The following is a 19,397-nucleotide window of genomic DNA, read 5'->3' on the forward strand; positions in this document are numbered from 1 at the left end:
CTACCAGGACTGCTTCCTCTGGCATCCTGGGATCCGCAGTTTCTGAAGAGGCATTTAGAATCATGAGCTAGGGCGCTAATGCCTCACCAAACTACACACCCAAGGACCCCATACTTTGCAGCCATGGCAGTTACAGTTGAATCATAATGCTATAACTGTATCATGTGTGAGGGCCCCTGGGTGAGGTAAAACGACAGTGTTTTCTTCCTGACTTGGAAACACCTTTTGCATTGTTTTGCATTCTGTCCTCAAGCATAAGTGACCAGACAAGATACAGGAAATAGTAAATCAGTCCCTGAATGCAATTGACCTGCAAACTACTGCCAAACCGTACTATTGTGCACTACACCATTATTTTTTATCAAATGCTTATATTCTGGGAGTGGTGCGTGAGTATGTGTGCCCTCAATTCATTTGTTAACTTATGGCAACCCTATGAATTTCATAGGGTTTTGTCAGGCAAGGAATACTTAAAGGTGGCTTTGCCAGTTCCTTCCTCTGTAATATGTACTTGCTATTGCTAATACAGCCCACACCAACTGATATTCATTGGTGGTCTTCCATCCAAGTACTATCTATGACTGACTGTAGTTAGCTTCCAAGATCATATGGGATCTGGTACCTTTAGAGCAGTACTGGATTCCCAAAGTGGGCAGTACACTCCCCCTAAGTGTCCAGGGGGGCAGTGAGGGGGAAAGGGGGTGGCAAGGGGTCTTTCAGTCAAAGCATTGGCATACAAGAAAGACAAGGGGAACCAGTGGCTTTTAGGACCATGGTGAGGATGAGGGTCGCATGAAACTTCTTTTCAGGATCCCTTCTTTTCAGAGCCCTGTTGATTGCTTCATGTGATGATGTCTCCTGTCCTTCGCTTCTCCACACAAGCTCTCCCTTAACTGCATCTTTTACTAAGAGTAGTGGTTGGGAAATTTTCATGTGTCTTGGGCACAAGGCATCTCTTTTGTGGACTGGAGCAGTGCCATTTTGGAACAGACTGACTCTTGAAGCAGAATCGCTGGATTCCTTCTGCACCTCATTCCCAAAGCTGGAGACTGCTGTCTCCCATTCTAACAACAGGCTTCTGCTTTGGGAGTTAAGAGGAGGAAGGATCCCTGGATTCCACCTGCACCCCACTCCTGAAGCTGGAGCTCTTGTGTCAATGGCAGACAGCAGCCTTTCTCATACTCACTGGATTCCTGATTCTCCTGCCTGCTTCCCCCTCTTTCACAGGTAGGGCTAGGCCATACCAGGAGGATGGAGGAACCCAGAAAATCCTGCCGTTGTCTCCTCCATTTCTCCCAGAGTGTGTTTGAAGCTCAGTGGTAGGAGAAAGGAGAGGCCTTGTTTGCCCCACTTTCTGGCCACACTTTCTCTTCCACTCAGCCCCAGTGTCTTACAAGGTACGTTAATGCTAAGTCCCATTTCTTCCAAAAGGCAGATGTTTAGGAAGCAACAGTGGTGTTGCTAGAATGATGGCTGTAGTGTCACTCCACTTAAGGTGTCATCCAGTGTGACCTACACCCTGCATGCCCCCTAGTGACACCTCTGACCCAAGGCAAGAGGCTACTCAGTCACTTCTCAGCCAGTCACTTGGTTGATGCTTGCAGGGTGACCAGGTGGCAAAGCAAGGAGTGACTGAGACTGGTTGTTTTGAATGTGCTGTAGAACAGTAGGCATAATATCAAGAAATATTTTGGGGCACTAGAATTGTCATCCAATAAGAAAGGGGGAGCAATGCAAAAAAGTGTGGGGACCACTGCTTTAGAGTATTAAGGAATGATATATGAAGCCAGGTCTGGCTTATATGATTAAGGGCTTCATTCTCTCCCTCTGGTTTCTTGCAGGTATTCACTGTGAAGAAGACATCAATGAATGTCATATGAACCCATGCCAAAATGGAGGGACCTGTGAGAATACTGTTGGAAATTATACCTGCCACTGCCCAGCTAGAGAAGAGAATGGGATATTTTATGGTGGCTGGAACTGTACAGAAGTCCTACTTGGCTGTGTTCAACATAAATGCCAAAATGAGGGATTGTGTATTCCTCACTTAAGAAATGGACAACACAGATTTAGCTGCCTATGTTCAAATGGCTACACCGGAGTACACTGTGAAACAATGACTACATTATCTTTTCAGGGAAATGGATTCCTTCAGATTAACAGTCTCACCGCCCCTACACAAGACTGTTTCTATAACATGAATCTCCGATTTCTGACTGTTCAACCAACAACTTTCATATTTTATCGTGGGGACAAGGATGCATTTGTGAAACTAGAGGTACTGAATGGCTACTTACACTTATTCATACAAATAAATAACCAGTCAAAGGCCGTGCTGCATGTAGCACATAATGTCAGTGATGGAGAATGGCACTCAGTGGAGGTAACCATTGCAAGGACAATTACTCTTAAATTACTTGACAGCTTTTGCACAGAATCTTGTCTCAGTGAAACTTCAAACTCTATAGATAGCAACCAGACCATGTCTGCTTTCCAGAGCACATTTTTGGGTGGTTTGCCAGGGAGGAACAGGAGTGATGACTCTTTACTTAGCATCTATAACATGCATCCTACACCTTCATTTGTAGGCTGTCTTCAGGACATTGAAATAGACTTGAACCTTATTATCCCAGAGAATATATCACCTGACTCATCTTTAAATGTTAAGGCAGGCTGCACAAAAAAGGACTGGTGTGAACATCACCCGTGTCAAAGCAAAGGGCGCTGCATCAACTTATGGCTGAGCTATCAGTGTGATTGCTATAGGCCTTACACTGGGCCAAGCTGTACTACAGGTAAGGAAAATTCCTCAACATCAGAGGCTTCATTAACACCTGAGATGATATTGTAGGGAATTGCAGGGTCAAACTACAGAGTCGCACACTTCAGTTCTGCCATCATGAGTAATCTGTCCCTAGAAAATGCTTCATCAAGATGATGGATGTTTCACAAGCTATGTGTAAGATCCTATTGCTTATCCAACTTGTCACTATCTGTATGTAAGATCCTGTCAATAATGTACATGTTTCACTGCTGACCTTCTTGGTGAATTTGTTAGCAGTAAGTCAGGGCTGGTTTATACAATTAATGGAATGGACACTGACCTAAACCCAATAGTTACCCCATCTCGAAAAGAACCTTTTAGTCCTTTGGGGAATGGCAATCCAACTCATACATAAATCCCATTGATTCAATGATTCTCCTCAAGTTGGGACTAGCAACTGCATTTTGGACAGTTTGTTTCATCCTCAACAATGTTCCTGCTTGTTGTCATCTCTACTGCCTCTTGGGTTGGGATGGACCATCAGAAGTATAACAGCCTAGCACACATTGGCCTTAACATATGGGCTTGATTGACTGATCTTGTCCAGCCCTGGTGCTGAATATAAACACACCTTTACACACACACACACACACACACACACACAACATCTCAAAGATATGAGTTTTATAAATGATAATAAAAATATATAGATACCTAGAAGGTTAATCCATTTTCATTTACATCTTTACAATCCTTATAATTTAATTAAAAGCACCTTTATGGACTAAAACTCATAGCTTATTATCTCTGGCAGCAGGTACTTTCCATATCATGGAGGCAGTGAATTCACCCTAGATTTTAGTTTTAGTATGACTAAGCAGGGTAAGTCCTGGCAAGTACTTGGGTGGATGACTACCAATGAACACCGGGTTTTGTAGGCTGTATTTCAGAAACTGACAAAATTGGGTATTCCTTGCTTCAGAAAACCCCATGAAGTTCATAGGGCCACCATAAGATGACACATATAAAGGAGATAACCAAGGTACTGAATCCTACCTGCCAAATAGATTTAGCCCTCTGGATGGCTCCTTTTGGACCAAAGTTTCTACACTGGCCCCATTGAAAATAGATGGCCCAAGTCACCACTGTTTGTTGCCAACATTAGGCTATTCACACAACTCATTCTCAGAAAATACATTCACATAGCAGAGAGATTAGAAGTTTACTGGTCTGAAATTCCCCAATTTCAAAGTATTCTGTGTACAGTTAATTTGTTGAAGAATTATCAAATTTATTGACAGTGGATTAAGCCCGGACTAAGGCTTTTGTATGTGTAGAATAGGAAGGAGCTAGAACTGAAACTGTATAGGTAAGTCAGCTTTTACAGTAAGTATACAATAAAATGGCTTCTTTTATTATATCACATTGGCCGTTATTTGTCATTGATGAGAAAATAGTAACTGCCAGAGGTTCAGTGTAGTTGCTGTTTTTGTTCCCTGTTTTTAGAAAGCTCAGGTTGCTGCCACATTGCAGAACTGATGTGGTGTGACACCTCTTTAACTACCATGGTTCAATGCTATGGCATCCTGGGATTTCTAGTTTGTTGTGCCACCAGAGCTCTCTGACAGAGAAGGCTAAATGTCTCACAAAATACAAATCACAAGATGGCATATCATTGACCCTTGGCAGTTTCTCCAGTGCAGATGCAGCCTAATCTAGTGATGTATTGAACATTAAGTGACTTTTTTAGGCTAATAGCTGCTTAATTATAGCCCAATGATTAAACTGAGGCCTCATTAGAGTAAAACTTTAACAACCTTTAACTCCTGTTTATATGTGTTGTTGTTGTTGTTGTTGTGCAACTTCAAGTTGTTTCCGACTTATGGTGACCCTAAGGAAACTATCATGGGCAAGATTTCTTCAGATGGGGTTTGTCATTGCCATCCTCTAAGGCTGAGAGAGTGTGACTTGCCCAAGGTCATCCAATGGGGTTCCATGGCTGAGCTGGGATTTGAACCCTGGCCTTCAGACTCATAGTATAACAAATATATAGGATTGCCTAGGGCAGATGAGCAAGTATGTACATAATTGCATCCTTAATGGCTTAAACCTCCAGTTAAGCTCACACCCCTAATAATAATAAATAAAATAATAATAAATAAAATAATATACAAGAGAAGTCAGACAGATAATTTCAAATTCTCCCTCCTTCCCTCTCTTTATGTTTTAAGGATAAGTACTGTGTTACTTTATGAAACATAAAAACTTGAATTTTTGTTAAGTAATCTTTGTTAAATAAAAATGGATTTGTCAATCCAAAGCAGCCTTTTCTAGTACAGATGCAAAAGTAACAAGCAAGTCAACAAAGGTTGATTCATTTTCATCAGCTTCCAGATGTAATGGCGCAAGAAGTTAATATTGATGAAGGTTATGCTAAATGCCCATCAAACCATAGACCAAACCCAATATTTCTTTTGAAGCCAAGTAATTGAAAACTGCAAGCCTACCGTGCTACCTTTTTGGAGACTAACCTTGCTTCCTTTGCCTCTCTTTGTAATGTTGCAACTTTTCCTGCTACTTGCTAGCATCATAAGTGTTCTCTCTTCAACATGAAAAATGCCTTTCAAGTACTCTGTTTATTTTGTGTGTGTGTGTATCCTTTTCATGCTTAAAATACCCATTTCAACAGAGAAGGGGGGGATTTATGTGTGTGTGCCGTGCTTTTAACAAGCACTTAAAGCAAGACATTGAAGGTAATCTTATTCACAAAATGAAAACATTTTAATGTGTTATTTATGGAAAGGCATGGATTTATTTTCACTTATTAAATAAGCAGAGACAGATATGTGGTGTATAATAGTCAGAAGAAAGTTTTCCACTATAAATGGTCCTCTTTCACAGGTGTCACTTCAGATTTCTTTCAGTTCAAATTTAGCAACCCAGTTTACCAATCAGTTAGGTAATTTACTGTTGCACAGAGAAGTTATAATAAGTCTCATTTCATCATTGGAAATGTGCCCAGTTCTTCAAGTTTGTATCCAGTACAATATTTTCTTAATGGACACGTATGTATGTGCTCTGTCTATCCTTCCACCAGTACTTCAGTCTTAAAGATGTACCATCTTCTTTCTCCCTTTCTTGACACATGAAATCAAGAATACATTCCAGCACGATTCGGTCATGAGGAATCCATAGGATATGCTGCTTTCCCCCTAGAGGGTAATGGCTATGAAACTGCAACCATATCAATGTTTGTTCGAACACGCAAGGCTTCTGGCTTGTTGTTTTCTTTGAAAAAAGCCACACTGCTGATTCTCAAGGTCTGGCTGGAAAATGGGAAACTCATCATGTCCAGTCCAAGCTCTAGCAAACGCCAAGGAACACAGCCTGTGAATGATGGAAATTTCTATTTTGTCACTATAAAAATAGAGCCAAATAAGATTGAGCTAATCCAATCATCACAAAACCTAGGCTATATTTCTTCACCAGTAGTGAAAATCCAGAGGGGTGATATTATCTACATTGGAGGATTACCAGAAAACCAAGAAACCCATATAAATGGTGGGTATTTCAAAGGCTGCATTCAAGATTTAAGACTGAACAACCAGCTACTGGAATTCTTCCCTGTCACTACTTCGGTGAATTCTGTCATTAAAAAACCCACTCTGATCAACATAGCCCCAGGCTGCACTGGAGACAACCTCTGCAAGGTAAGGATGGCGTTTCTCAAAATGTCGTTTTCATGTCTGCAACCATGAATTCCCTTTTGAACTAACAGTCCTCCAAAACAGCATGTGACAGTAAGAGTATCTTAACATGATATCTGAAACAGGCAGGTAAAATCAGATTTGTTGCCAAGGAGCCTTACAATTTGTGGGCGCCGAAACCACAGACCATCTGGGGGACTGGAAGCACAGCTCTTAAATGTCAAAGTAATGATAACCAGTTAGGAAGCCTGTTATTCATTAAGGGCAACTTGAAATTCATTGCAGTTTACTGACCAAAATATTCTCAGAATTACTATAAAACCAGACTTTCAGAGCAGGCTAACTATACAGCATATTATGAATAGCAGATCTGGCAATGGCACCCATAAAAGGTTGAAGGATAGAAGAATGTTATATCACTACACAAATACTATATGGGCTGGGTCTACTAGAAATCATGGAAGCCCTATTTTAGACTATAGAAAAGATTTATAAGGCAATGTTGTCTGTTCAGTGTTATGGAATATGGGCCCAAATCCTATTGGTATACCATGCTAGGAGTTGCACACTTTCCAGGTTCCTGTAGCAGTGTGGTGAGAGAAGGCAGAGAAACATTTGTCAGCTCTGAGCAACCTATTTTTCCAATGCTTTCCTTCAGAGCTGTTGTGCCTCTGGCATTTTTCCTCCTGCTGCTCCCTATGCCAACACAGTTATAACAGCCTCAGACACCAACTCTAAGGGTAGAAATAATGCAGTGTGAAGCCACTTTAACTGTCATGGCTAACTTCCTGCTAGAAACATTAAGATCTCTAGTTCTTTATGCATTAGCGTGCCTTTAGCATGCTACCTGTAAAAAGGGGGAATAACAGAAGGCCCCCATGTACTTTATTGGCTGACTAAGAAGAAGCCTGGGAACATGCAAACTAGCAGTTAGTGAATATGGATATGCATAGAATGCTAACTCTGACAGAGGCTGCTGCCATTAAATTGTAGGGACAGTTTGGGAATAACATTTCACAAATAACCACTTTCTCTGTAACAGATTACTTTTACAGTAACTTTGCGAACAGCTGGTTGCATCATTATGGTTTTTTTAGATTAGCTACTTCTAACACATTGCTTGGGGAGGACTGAGAGAAGTTTTGGCTATTTTTTAATATTTAAGTGTTGTTGTTCTTTAAATAAATAAAATGGTCAGGATCCTAGAGACCAGTCTGTTTGTGCAGTGGACCATAGCATGTGTGGTTTGATTTTCCTAATGCTTGTGTTCACAAGCATCCATGGATTTGTTGCACAAGCAGATACAGTATGTGTTTTTGCTATTATCTGCTTGCAGAGCACTGAATATGGCACTCCAGCAGAACTGTGGCCATGGAGCTTTCTGTTTCCCTAGCTTTCAGTTGGAGCTTGGCCAAAGTCAAAAGAAAAATAAGTAATGAGTATCATATTACTGAGAGCCAGCATGGTGTAGTGGTTTGAGCGTCAGACTATGAACCTGGGGACTAGGGTTCAATTCCCCACTTGGCCACGAGTCACACACTTACAGCTCCAGAAAACCCCATGATAGGTTTGCCTTAGGGTCACCTTAAGTCAGAAACAACTTGGACGTACACAACAACAAAAATTATATTACTAATAAATAATGCATATTGTATTGAGTACTTACTTTAATAATAAGTAACATTTATTGTTACATAATTTCTATCATAATATTTTTGGAATATCACAAAAATAATGTGTTGCATTTTAAGTATGGTCAGCTCTCTATTTCCACAGATTATTTATCTCTGGATTGAATCTTCCATGGCTTGAAAATATTTTTTAAAAAGTACAAATCTCCAAAAGCAAACCTTGATTTTGCCATTTTATATAAGGGACACCATTTAGTATGTCACTGTATTTAATGAGACTTGAGAATCCATGGATTCTGTTATCCATGAGGGAACCCTGAAACCAAAACTTAGTGGATGCCAAGGGCCCAGTATAACAAGTAAACATTGTTTGATTACCTTTCAAAAGTAATGTGTTAACTCCATGCTCTTCAATTATCCTTTATTTGGTAGAGGCAGTCCTGTTTAATTCTATTCTGCCACACTTTTAAAATGTCCCTGTTTCTCTCCCTTTTTCCTGCTTTTACTTTTTGTCCCTGGTTTCCTACAGTAGCTGTAACTGAGTAACTAAGTTCAAAGTGAAAAAGTAGATTACACTGAATTAACTCAGCAGTAGAAAGAACAGAATCTTGTAAGTTTAGCGCACGGCACTTGGAGGGATGGAACAGAATGCAAGGAAAATGTGTATTACCGCACAGAAGAAAGTTGCCAATGCTGCCGGGAGTCCCCAAGCTATCCCCCATCCATTCCATGGCAGCCGATTTTGAAGGACGATTTTGAACCATTCTTCAAAATCAGCTGGCAGGAATGGTAGGGAAATGGCTGGGGAATGGCTTGGGGACTCCTGGTGGCATTGGCAGCATTCTTCCATGTGGTAACACACATTTCCCGCCCTTGTCCGCTCCATTTCCATCCCTCCAAGTGCCACATAAAAAGCTTATTGGTTTTTCCAGTAGGCTCAGGCAAAAGCAAATTGCTGCAGCCTTCCCTAGATTGTGTGTTCCTTCCCATTAATCACACTCTGACATTGTTTTTATCTGTTAGAGGGTATGTGGCTTCAAGGTGTGACCTTAAGGATTTCCAACTAACAGCCTCTGCTAGAAGAAGCTCAGAAGAATGCATGAGAAGAAAAAGAAGGAACAGGAAAGGCACTGCCCTTAATGAAGACTTTCCTAAAGCTATGAGTGTATACAGTTGGCCCTTCTTATACAAGGATTTTTTATACATGGATTCAAGCATACACAGTTTGAAAATGTTTAAAAAAAGGGTAAATTTCAAATATCAAACCTGGATTTTCCATTTTTTATAAGGGACACCATTTTGCTATGTCATTATATTTAATGGGACTAGAGCATACACAGATTTTGCTATACATGGGGAATCTTGGAACCAAGCCCCAGTATATAACAAGGGTCCACTGTATTTTTAAAAGCTAAAAGGAGAAAAGAAATCAGCCAATGTATAAGGAAAAATGTAGTGTTAAAAAACCATTTAATGTTTTTGTATATAAATGAATAGGGAAAGTATATGAAGCATACACTGTAGACTGACTTAGACTTAGGTTTAAGGTGTATCTGCACTGTAGAAATAAAGCAGTTTGACATCACTTTAAGTGCTCCAGCTCCATCCTATGGAATTTGGGGGTTTGTAGTTTTACAAGGTCTTTTGCCTTCTCTGCCAAAGCATTTTGGTGCCTCACAAAACTAAACAAAAAGGGAACAACAAGAGTTATGTATAATAACTAGACTATGTCTATTCACAAGATATATATATCCAGATACCTAATTGCACGACACATCAATAATAGCCAATATATATCTAAAGAGTGAAGTGGTAACAGTCCAAATACACAATGTTGCTGATTTTAGCAGTGAAGGAGGTTCTACTGCTGTAACATAATATAGAGTCCAAAATCTAAAAAGCAATGATGATGGATGATGCTTGGAACAAATCAACATGAAGTTGGAACTAATAATATTGGCTGGTAGCAGGGTCCTTATAAGTAGAATTCAGATGGGACGGCTACCTCCAGAGTCCTGTGTGGCCGTTTCGACTCACCAAGGTCTTCATCAGCATATTAATTTCATAACCGGAATAATATAGTACATTGTGTGTTCCATACTTCTAAATACACAAAGTTGACAATCAAAGATATATTAATTACTATCAGCAACATAATACAAAATATAATATAATTAACAAACAAAATTGAATCATTATGTCTTACCCACAATATTAAACAGCTTGGCTTGACTGATAACAAAGGATGCTGGTACAAGTTCACAGGAATAGTAACTCATAATATACTTTGCCTCAGCAATAGGCTGCAGGTGATAGAGTGATGCATTGAATTCTCTTAAAGGTATATCCTCTAGAGACATACTATCCTACATGTCCCATAAAGTAAGCCCAAACCATAGCTGAATGCATAATAACACTTATAATAATTGAAAGGTAACTAACAACTCCGACTCATTCTAAATACATTATGAGCATAATATAGCTCTATGTAATCTGCCTGGCCTTCTTCCCATATCCATATCTGTCTCTGATTTGTACAATATTAACCAATGTATACAATTTCATAAAAAAGAACTTAAATCCAACCGATCATTTAAACCCTTGGGTATGTTTGATGACAACTTATGAATCCAAAATGATTCTCTTTGTAGGAGTTTAGTGTGTTTGTTGCCACTATAAAAAGTACCAAACTTGACTTGTTCAATAACAAAGAATTTTAAGGATTCTGGAGAGTGATGTAATTGTGACCAATGTGTGACAAGTGAAGTATCTAAACTTTTATTTCGAATGGTACTTTTATGTTCAGATATTCTAATTCTTAGAGGTCTTGAAGTTTGTCCCACATATATCTTCCGACAAGGGCATAAGATCACATAAATAACATTCAGGGAGTTACAATTAGTGAATGAGTTTAATTCATAACATTCCTTTGATATGGGATGGATAAAGGATTTTATGTTTAAAGATTGTTTGCAACAGCTGCAATGACCACATCTGTGATGTCCTCTTACATGAAAAAGCTCCTGAGCATGTTCATAAAAATCTGTATGCACTAAAGAGTCCTTGAGATTTCTAGTTCTCCGAAAAGTTATAATGGGTGCCTGTGTACAGCCTGGAATGTACTGAAATATATGCCAATGTTTTTGTATAATATGTTTAATATGATGCGCAGCATGAGTGAAGGTGAAGGATCCTATAATCCTGTTCTCAGTTGTACTATTCGAAGGAAGAAATAGTGTGGAGCGATCTTTGAGGGAAGCTCTGTATCTAGCCTGTTGGACTATATGAGGAGGAAAAGCTCTATCCTGTAATTCTAATTGATACTGATCAGCTGCCCTTTCATAATGAGTGTTAATGGAAGAATTTCTTTTTAATCTTAGGAATTGTGAATATGGTAAGTTTTTTTTCAGATGATAAGGGTGACAGCTAGAAAAATGTAGCATGGAATTACGGTCCGTAGGCTTGTGAAAATTACGAACTCCAATCTTATGATTATAAATATAAACTTCTACATCTAGAAAAGAAATATGCTGGGTGTTTGACTGGCATGAAAATTTGATATGTTGGCTTACAGAATTCATCCAGGTGAAAAAGTTCTCAACTCTAGATCTGTCAGAAAATATGACAAAAATGTCATCAATGTATCTTCCATAGTATTGTAAATATTTATGAAAAGGATTCTTATCTGGATTGGTAATATATGTAGATTCTAAATGAGCCATGTATAAATTGGCAATACTTGGAGCTGCTGGGCTACCCATCGCTACCCCTTTAATTTGAAGGAAAAATTGAGTATTAAACCTGAAATAGTTCTTTTCTAAAATAATATCCAGAATATCCAATAAGAAATGAATGGGAGGTTTTTTCACATTTTTAGAGTGCAGATAAAGTTCTACAACATCTCTGGCTTCAGCATGGGGAATGGAAGTGTATAAAGAATTTACATCCAAGGTGACCATGTTGATTTGTTCCAAGCATCATCCATCATCATTGCTTTTTAGATTTTGGACTCTATATTATGTTACAGCATAATTCCTTTATCTCCCCAATTAGTTTAACGTGAATATTATCTCCAGAGCTCCCAAAAGCTTAACTTAACTTATCTTATTCTAATAACAAGCTACGACAATTCTTTTTACAAATGACTATTCATTCATTTACTTTTAGAGATACTATGTTCCTGTTATCCTTCAAATTGGTCAGTAAATGTCCCCAAGAGGGGAAAAAATAACTTTTTTGCAAGCCGCACAAAGTTCAAATCTTTTTTTGAAAAAGAGAAAACAGGTCCAAAATCAGTTATCATGCAAATTCAACCACTATTCTTACTTAACTCCCTGTAATTAAATTACAAATCGCTTATTTAGTTTTGAGTCCTAGAATTGCTTTTAAAAGTAGTATTTTAGGGATGTTATAGTGTTACAGTTTTTATATTCCTCCGTTGTCTCGTCCCCTGTCCTCTTTCCGTTGTTGCCTTTCTTGGGAGATAGGGAAGGGCCAGTAGTCTTATTTTTAGATTCCCCTATAACCACCTTACCTCCACATAGAGGCAAAAAAAAAAAAAAAAAAAAAAAAAGCCCACCAGCCAAAAGGAAAAGTTTGGTGTAGATCCGGTGTCTCCTCCCCCGTCCTCTTTCCGTCGTCGCCTTTCTTGAGTATTTGGTAATATAACCTTGCTTGAATAGTTAACTTAAAAGTTTTCCTTTAATTTCACCCTTTAATTCCACTGCGAACTTTTTTAGCTTCACAACACATATAAAATTAATTGTTATAAATTTTGTAAGTCATTGATGTCTCCTCCCCCGTCCTCTTTCCGTCGTCACCTTTCTTGATTATTTGGTAGTATAATCTGGTAATGTTTCAAAGTCTCTTTTGTCTTCCCCTCCTTCCCCTCTTAGTTCAGTCATATATTAAAGTTGATTAAATTGGATTAGAGGGTCTAGCAATGTTTCTTATATGGTCCTCCTTGTAGTTTAAATTAGTTAATTAGGGTTGTCCACTAATTATATTTCCATCGTTTAAACTGTTGCTTTGTAGCTCCTTTCCTCTGGCATTTCAGCTTCAAATCGCCATTTTGTTGTCCTTCCCCCTTAGCTTACTCTCTCTCTTAGCAAATTCAAGCAAGCGTTTTAATTTTGAGTGGATGCTTCCCAAGGTTTTTTAAATATTATGGCATTTCTGCAGCTATTTTGCCCTGTCCATGATTGACTCAGATCCAATTTCGGTTATTACAAGCAGAGCCTCCTCTTTAAACTGCTTTTAAAGCCGATCCTCTCTGGGGGCGGCTTGTCTTTTAAATTTTGTCAGCAGGCGCTGCTTTATCAGGAGGAAGTTTGTTTTGATCCAGATTTTTGTATTTAAAGTCCTCCGAAACTCAATGAAAAGGGAAGGAAGATTGCTAAATGAAAGTTATCTTTTATCAGTTCTTTCTTAAAATAAGCGGCAGGCAGAGTTCAGAGCCAAGATGGCGAGCAAGGCAAGCCCCGGCTGCTCTTCGGATTCAGCAACCGTCCGTCGCCATACCCCCAAAAGGAGCCCCTGGCTCGGTCGATGCAGAAATCCCCCTTCGAGCCCCGTTCTCTGGCTCCCTCACGGAGTCAGATTAAGCAGGGATTCTCCCTGTTTGGCTTGCCTTGAAGATCGCTGTGACGAGCCCGTCTGCTAGCGACCTAACACTCAGCCATCACCGCCGGAAGTCGTTTTGTCCTTGATTGTAAATCTTGAGGGATTTGCTCCTATATGATCTCTCCCTCTTTCCTCTAGTCCAACCCATGTAAGAACGGTGGTGTTTGCTATTCCATCTGGGATGACTTCACTTGCACCTGCCCACCAAATACAGGTGGTAAAGCATGCGAGGAAGTGAAGTGGTGTGAACTCAGTCCATGCCCTCATGAAGCCCAATGCCAGCTGGTGTATCAAGGATTTGAATGCAAGTATTTCTATTTATTTATTTATTTATTGGTTTGCATTTGTGTTGCAACCTTCCTCACAGGAACCTGTGGTGACAACCAATTATACAGGAACTAGCAATCTGAGATGGCAGGAGCAAGTTACTTTCTTCTCCAATGATTTTGCAGAAGTAAGGCAGAACAATGCCAGTGTTCACAACTGCATTATAGAGATTATCACACGCGGCCCTTCTGTCACCCAAACGCGGCACTTCTGTCACCCAAACGTCATCAAAATGGTGGAAGCGTCACCAGTGTGATCATGCCTGGTACTTCTTAAGTGAAACGTTATTGTTAGCATTATGGAATTGTCAGCAGAGATGCTCTTTTCTTATTATTAATGGAATAATCTGTTAATAAGAAAAGGGCTGCTTTCCTGACGATTCCATGGCAATTTCATGGTGATAAATGGAGCCGGCCTGACTTACTGGGGCCAGCCTGGTTTCTTCCATGCGGGAGGGGAGCCACTTCTGCCAGGGTCTGGTAGGCCTACTCGGGCTCCCAGCATGCCTTGCCAGGGCCAGGCGGGCCTGCCATTGGCCATTTTGGAGGATTGGCTGTCACAGTCTCCCGGGCACAGCTGATTGGTTCAGGGGGCTGGGTAGGTGGTCCCTCCTGCTTTTCCCACCCCCCACCCCCAATTGGTAGTTAGACCTATATAAGGCCACGTGGTGTCCTGCTCGGCTCTCCCACCCTTCCTCCCTTGGTTCAAGGTGCTATATTGTCACAACTTTATGGGGGCGGTTGCCTAGGTCTTGGATCTGGTGGGTGGTTTGCAGGGCTGTGTAGCACTGGATTGGGAGTCCTTCGGGATCTGGGAGCACTGAGGGCATGTGGTGTGGCCATTGCAGGGGCCACATCGATTCAACATCTCCCGGTGACTAGGGGCTCAGCTGCAAACATGCGATTGATCGGTTGCATGTCTTGAAAGGGTTTTTCCATTGCCGCTAAATCATCCTGAAGCTTGGCCATGACCAAGCAGTTCAGTTCATCGACCAACCAGGGGTTGATTGATGTCAGATCCAGACCTTATTTTGGGGGCCAACCCTAACCCTGTTCTGTTTCGTTGAATAAAGTTGAGTCTTTCCTCCAACCCTCTGTTTTGGTTTTCATTGGTGACTTCCCTCCACTGCAATGCTTCCAATTCACTTTAGAAGCATCAGCAGCATGATCACACTGGTGATGCTTCCAGCCATTTTGATGACGTTTGGGTGACAGAAGCACCGCGTGTGATAATCTCTGTAATGCAGTTGTGAACACTAGCATTGTTCTGCCTTACTTCTGCAAAATTATTGGAGAAGAAAGTAAGTCTGCTTAAAGAAGTTGAAACATATTAACTATTTTGTCTGTGTCCTGGACTAATTTCTGGAAGAAAAAAATAGTAGAAAAGGTGGAATCTTCTTCCAGAACATTGCTGGGATGTCCAAGATTCAGAAAGCAGCAATATCGTGTTAAGTGTGATCCATTAAAGTCACACTTTAAGTAGAACATTAAAAAAAAAAGTCCAATCCCTTAAAAGCAGCAATAACTCTTCAAGTTCTTTGATATGTGAATTGTATCTCAGGGCCCATTTGGTCTTGCCTAATTAGATGGGTCATCATCTCTGTTTGTTAGCAATGGTATAATGCACTGCTAAGAGGACTTGGAGTACAGATCCAAGGGGAGCAAAATGAAGGCATTTCCCTCCAATATGAATTTTTTTCATCTCCCCCAACAAATTTTCCAGCAAAATTTCTAGTACTGCAATAACCTAAAACATCAGATGGGCCTTTAGAAATACAATTTGAATGTCCAAAGAAAAGGGGCTGGCAATGTGACCAAGGAAATTCAAATACAGCAGTTATAAGTGTTCTTGGTGTGAATGATTGTCAACATCTCACTCTCTGCAATGCTAAAAATGTGGGGACCGAAGGAAATTTTCATTGTTGGATAGAATTCTAATTTGGGATGTCTTTTTTTAGCCCCATTTCCCCCATAGCTACACTCCTGGGAAGAGCTCACTTCTATGGGAAACCTCCCCCCCCCTCTCTCTCTCACACACGCACACACACTTTTTGTAACAAAACTGCAATATAAGTCAGTAACCAGAAATTATTAATATCATAGTAATAATATTACACTTGTAATAATGCTCTTATAACTGCTTGGTCTGAGGTTTCTTTTGAGTACCAGAACTTCCATGTGTACAAACACACACACAAATACATACAAACCCCAATCTTAATTTCTCCAAATTTTCTCCATTTCATCTGTATAATTTAAGGTGCACCACAATGATGTGGATATAGTTTAACTGATCTAGTTAAATAACATAATTAGAACTCCTTGTTATCTATTACAAATCATCAGAGGTCTATTAGGAAGTGCAAAACTGATTTTCACTCTTATCTGGTCTGAGATATGTGTGTGAGAGAACAGGAAGCATTGAAGGGGATTAGAAAAGAATGATTATTATTGTGAACAGTTTCAGAAATTTGTATTTTATATTATTAATGCCATTAATAATTTGGGGGAAGGGGTACCAATCTGTACCAGTTTGTCAGGTCACCATTCAGGTCACCATATCAAATGAACTGTCATTTGACATTAAGTACAGTATGATAATATACAATGGCATAAATTGTGTTCTTTATATAAAGTGGCAAAATCAAGGTTTGCTTTCTGGAATTTATTTCTTTTTAATATTTTCAAGTTGTGGAAGGTTGAATGCAGGCAGAATCCGTGGATATGGAGTCCCAACTTTTCAAGAAAAAAATTATCTGATATAATTATCAGGATGTTATCCTCTTACTTTTCAGTTCTCCACTGTACCTAGTTAGGGAGGTTATAAAATCAGCCATAGTTTTCTCATGGTACTGCTGTGACCCATATTGAACAATGTGAAACATTAAGAAGGTTAATCCTACAGACTGTCCTAAGATATCCCCTTGCCCTCCCATCCATCTCTTCCTGGCAAGGTATTCTAGGCAACATACAGTTGGATGCTAATGAACTGGAGGTTTCTTAAAATAAAACATACAGCAAAATTTTAAACCCCTAAATTACACAAGCTATTAGAAAGTTGGAGTGATTAAGTGGGTGATAAACAGAGCATGTAACTGTCAATATGTCAGGTGACTTAGCAAATGAATGGTATGATCACTATCTTAAGAAAATCAAGGGGCTTGCATATTATACAATAATTTTTCAGCAGAGCTAACTCCTATGTTAAGAGCACTGGGTTTACTAGTTTGGGGCAGGACGGGACAAAGCTCCTCCAGGCACTAAGTCTCTGTATGACTCTGCAGGCTGAAAGTTTTAAAAATGAACAATTAATTGCAGTGACTCCAAGTAAAAATGAGGTACAGCAGAAGAAATCAGGTTGAGGACAAGTTGATTTTGAAGCAAAAACAATTATTTCTTTATTAAAAAGACAGAATAAGATAGCAGTAGACACCAACAGAACAGTCTATACTTAAGGCAAGCTGTTTCTCAAAGTAAAAGATGGGGGAAATGGCATGGGAGCTTAAAAACCTACTCCAAATGTAGTTTTTTGTGGGTTTTTCGGCCAATGTGGCCATGTTCTAGAAGATTTTCTTCCTATTCCAATAGAATCTAAGGGGGATGGAGGGGTATAGCTAAGTTTAAGGGACTGTAGACAAACACACACATGCATTTTCTCACCCTCTGATGTCAAGAGGAGTCTGGAAGAGGAGATCAGAAGGCAGGAAAGCACATCTCAGAGAGACACTCACACTCTCTACACTTGATCTTAGCCAAAAGGCCCCTCTCTCTGTCTCTCTATTCATCCTAACCTGAGGGACTATCTCCTAAAATTAAGGGAACACCTGTGGTGGAGCAAAACACAACATCAGTGTTGTTCTATAGAGGGTTCAAAAACAAAAACATGTGCTTAAAATGATGAGTACAAAGCTTATCCCTCCATGCAAAAGTGCAAATGTGAACATATCCTCTGAGCACTGATAATAACTCTTAAATGGTCTGAGCAGTAGAAAACAATGGCACTGCATATGTGGGACAAAGCCAATTAAGTATATACATTTACCCCTTTCAAATGCAGATCGATTTGTCCAACATTTTAGTTTGTCAGGTCAGCATTCAGAGGAGATAAACAAGACAGTTGAGCCTTGGTTGCTCTCCTAAACATATTAATGAGAACATTTCCTTGTCAGCAGAAAGGGAGGGGGATTGGAGGGAACCTCCACTTTGTACTTTAAAAGAAGGATTGGCTTTCCTCCCCAAGATGGACAGGGGTCTAGTATACCAGCCCTACCCATCTAGAATGCCTCCCTAACAATTTGTGCCAACTCTGACAACAGACAGCTTCCTGCCTTGTGCATCAAAATCTAATATCCATATTTATTGAGAATAACACATAACCTAGCAGTAGGGAATGCTGAGCATGTAACAACTCATTAGTAGGATGGAAAATAAATTTTAAAAAACCTCACATTGAATAAAAATATTTTCTGTCCAGGGCAAGTACAAAATACACACACACACACACCCCAAACACACACAGAAACAGACAGAGAGACAGAGTCACACTATATACAGAAGATAACTAAACAGTTGGTTGAGTCTTTCTTCAGTACTGGCACTGGGATGGAGTCTTACAGCATACCCAAGGGCAGGAGTGTATTTTTCAGGGTTTGGAATAGGCTGGGTTCTCCAACAAATGGCAAGGGAACTCAAGAGGGATGGGTGGGGGAGAGGGGCTGGCACTCTCCGCCAGCCTCTGCTGCCTAAAACATTACCTGATTCTACCAAATAAGGTACCTCCTTATTGGTCTGCTCCATACAAACAAGGAAATCTTATACCTGAGAAATGCTATGATATTGCACCACCACCCTCACCATCACCAACCGGGAAAGACTTTTAAGTTTTTTTGTTTTCTTCTTTTAATTTTGTTTTTGAGTTGTTTGAATTACTGCTAGTGGATTTGTGGGGGGCAGGTGACTTGTTACCCTTTATTGGTAGCATGTAGCAACATCTCTCTTTTTACATGTATTAATTACGGGCCTGCAATAGGTTATAATACTTCCCAGGAAGCTAGCGTACAAAGTGGGTGGGCGTATGTTCCTTCCCAACATAGGAGCTTATTGCATGGATATTTAAATCATTTTACCTCAGTCAGGTTTAACCCTTAATTCAGGTGGCATCCTGATATGATCACAAGGTTTTTGGCTCCAATTTTGCCACCCAAATACATCCCAGGCCCATCCCCGCTTCCAGGAGGGCTCCAGTGGCCATTTTTTCAAGCTGGAAAACTCCCAGATCCGAAAAGAGCCACGAGGAGCAGCTCTGGAAGTGGGGATGGACCTGGGATGTATTTGGGCAGCAAAATTG

The 19,397-nt window shown here is 40.0% G+C and overlaps 1 protein-coding gene across 1 annotated transcript in view; it reads left to right on the forward strand.

Annotated features, from left to right (window-relative positions):
• Positions 1-19,397, forward strand: part of CRB1 (crumbs cell polarity complex component 1) — a 113,953-nt gene that overhangs the window by 64,076 nt on the left and 30,480 nt on the right. Inside the window, exons 6-8 of the mRNA XM_089518337.1 lie at positions 1,842-2,795; positions 5,921-6,474; positions 13,863-14,032. Coding sequence (XP_089374463.1) covers positions 1,842-2,795; positions 5,921-6,474; positions 13,863-14,032 — 1,678 coding nt within the window. The remainder of the gene's footprint in view (positions 1-1,841; positions 2,796-5,920; positions 6,475-13,862; positions 14,033-19,397) is intronic.

Source organism: Sceloporus occidentalis, unplaced genomic scaffold, assembly GCF_023333645.1.
Source record: "Sceloporus occidentalis isolate IW3139 unplaced genomic scaffold, rSceOcc1.0.p SCAF_3, whole genome shotgun sequence".
In the NCBI taxonomy this organism is placed as follows: Eukaryota; Metazoa; Chordata; class Lepidosauria; order Squamata; family Phrynosomatidae; genus Sceloporus; species Sceloporus occidentalis.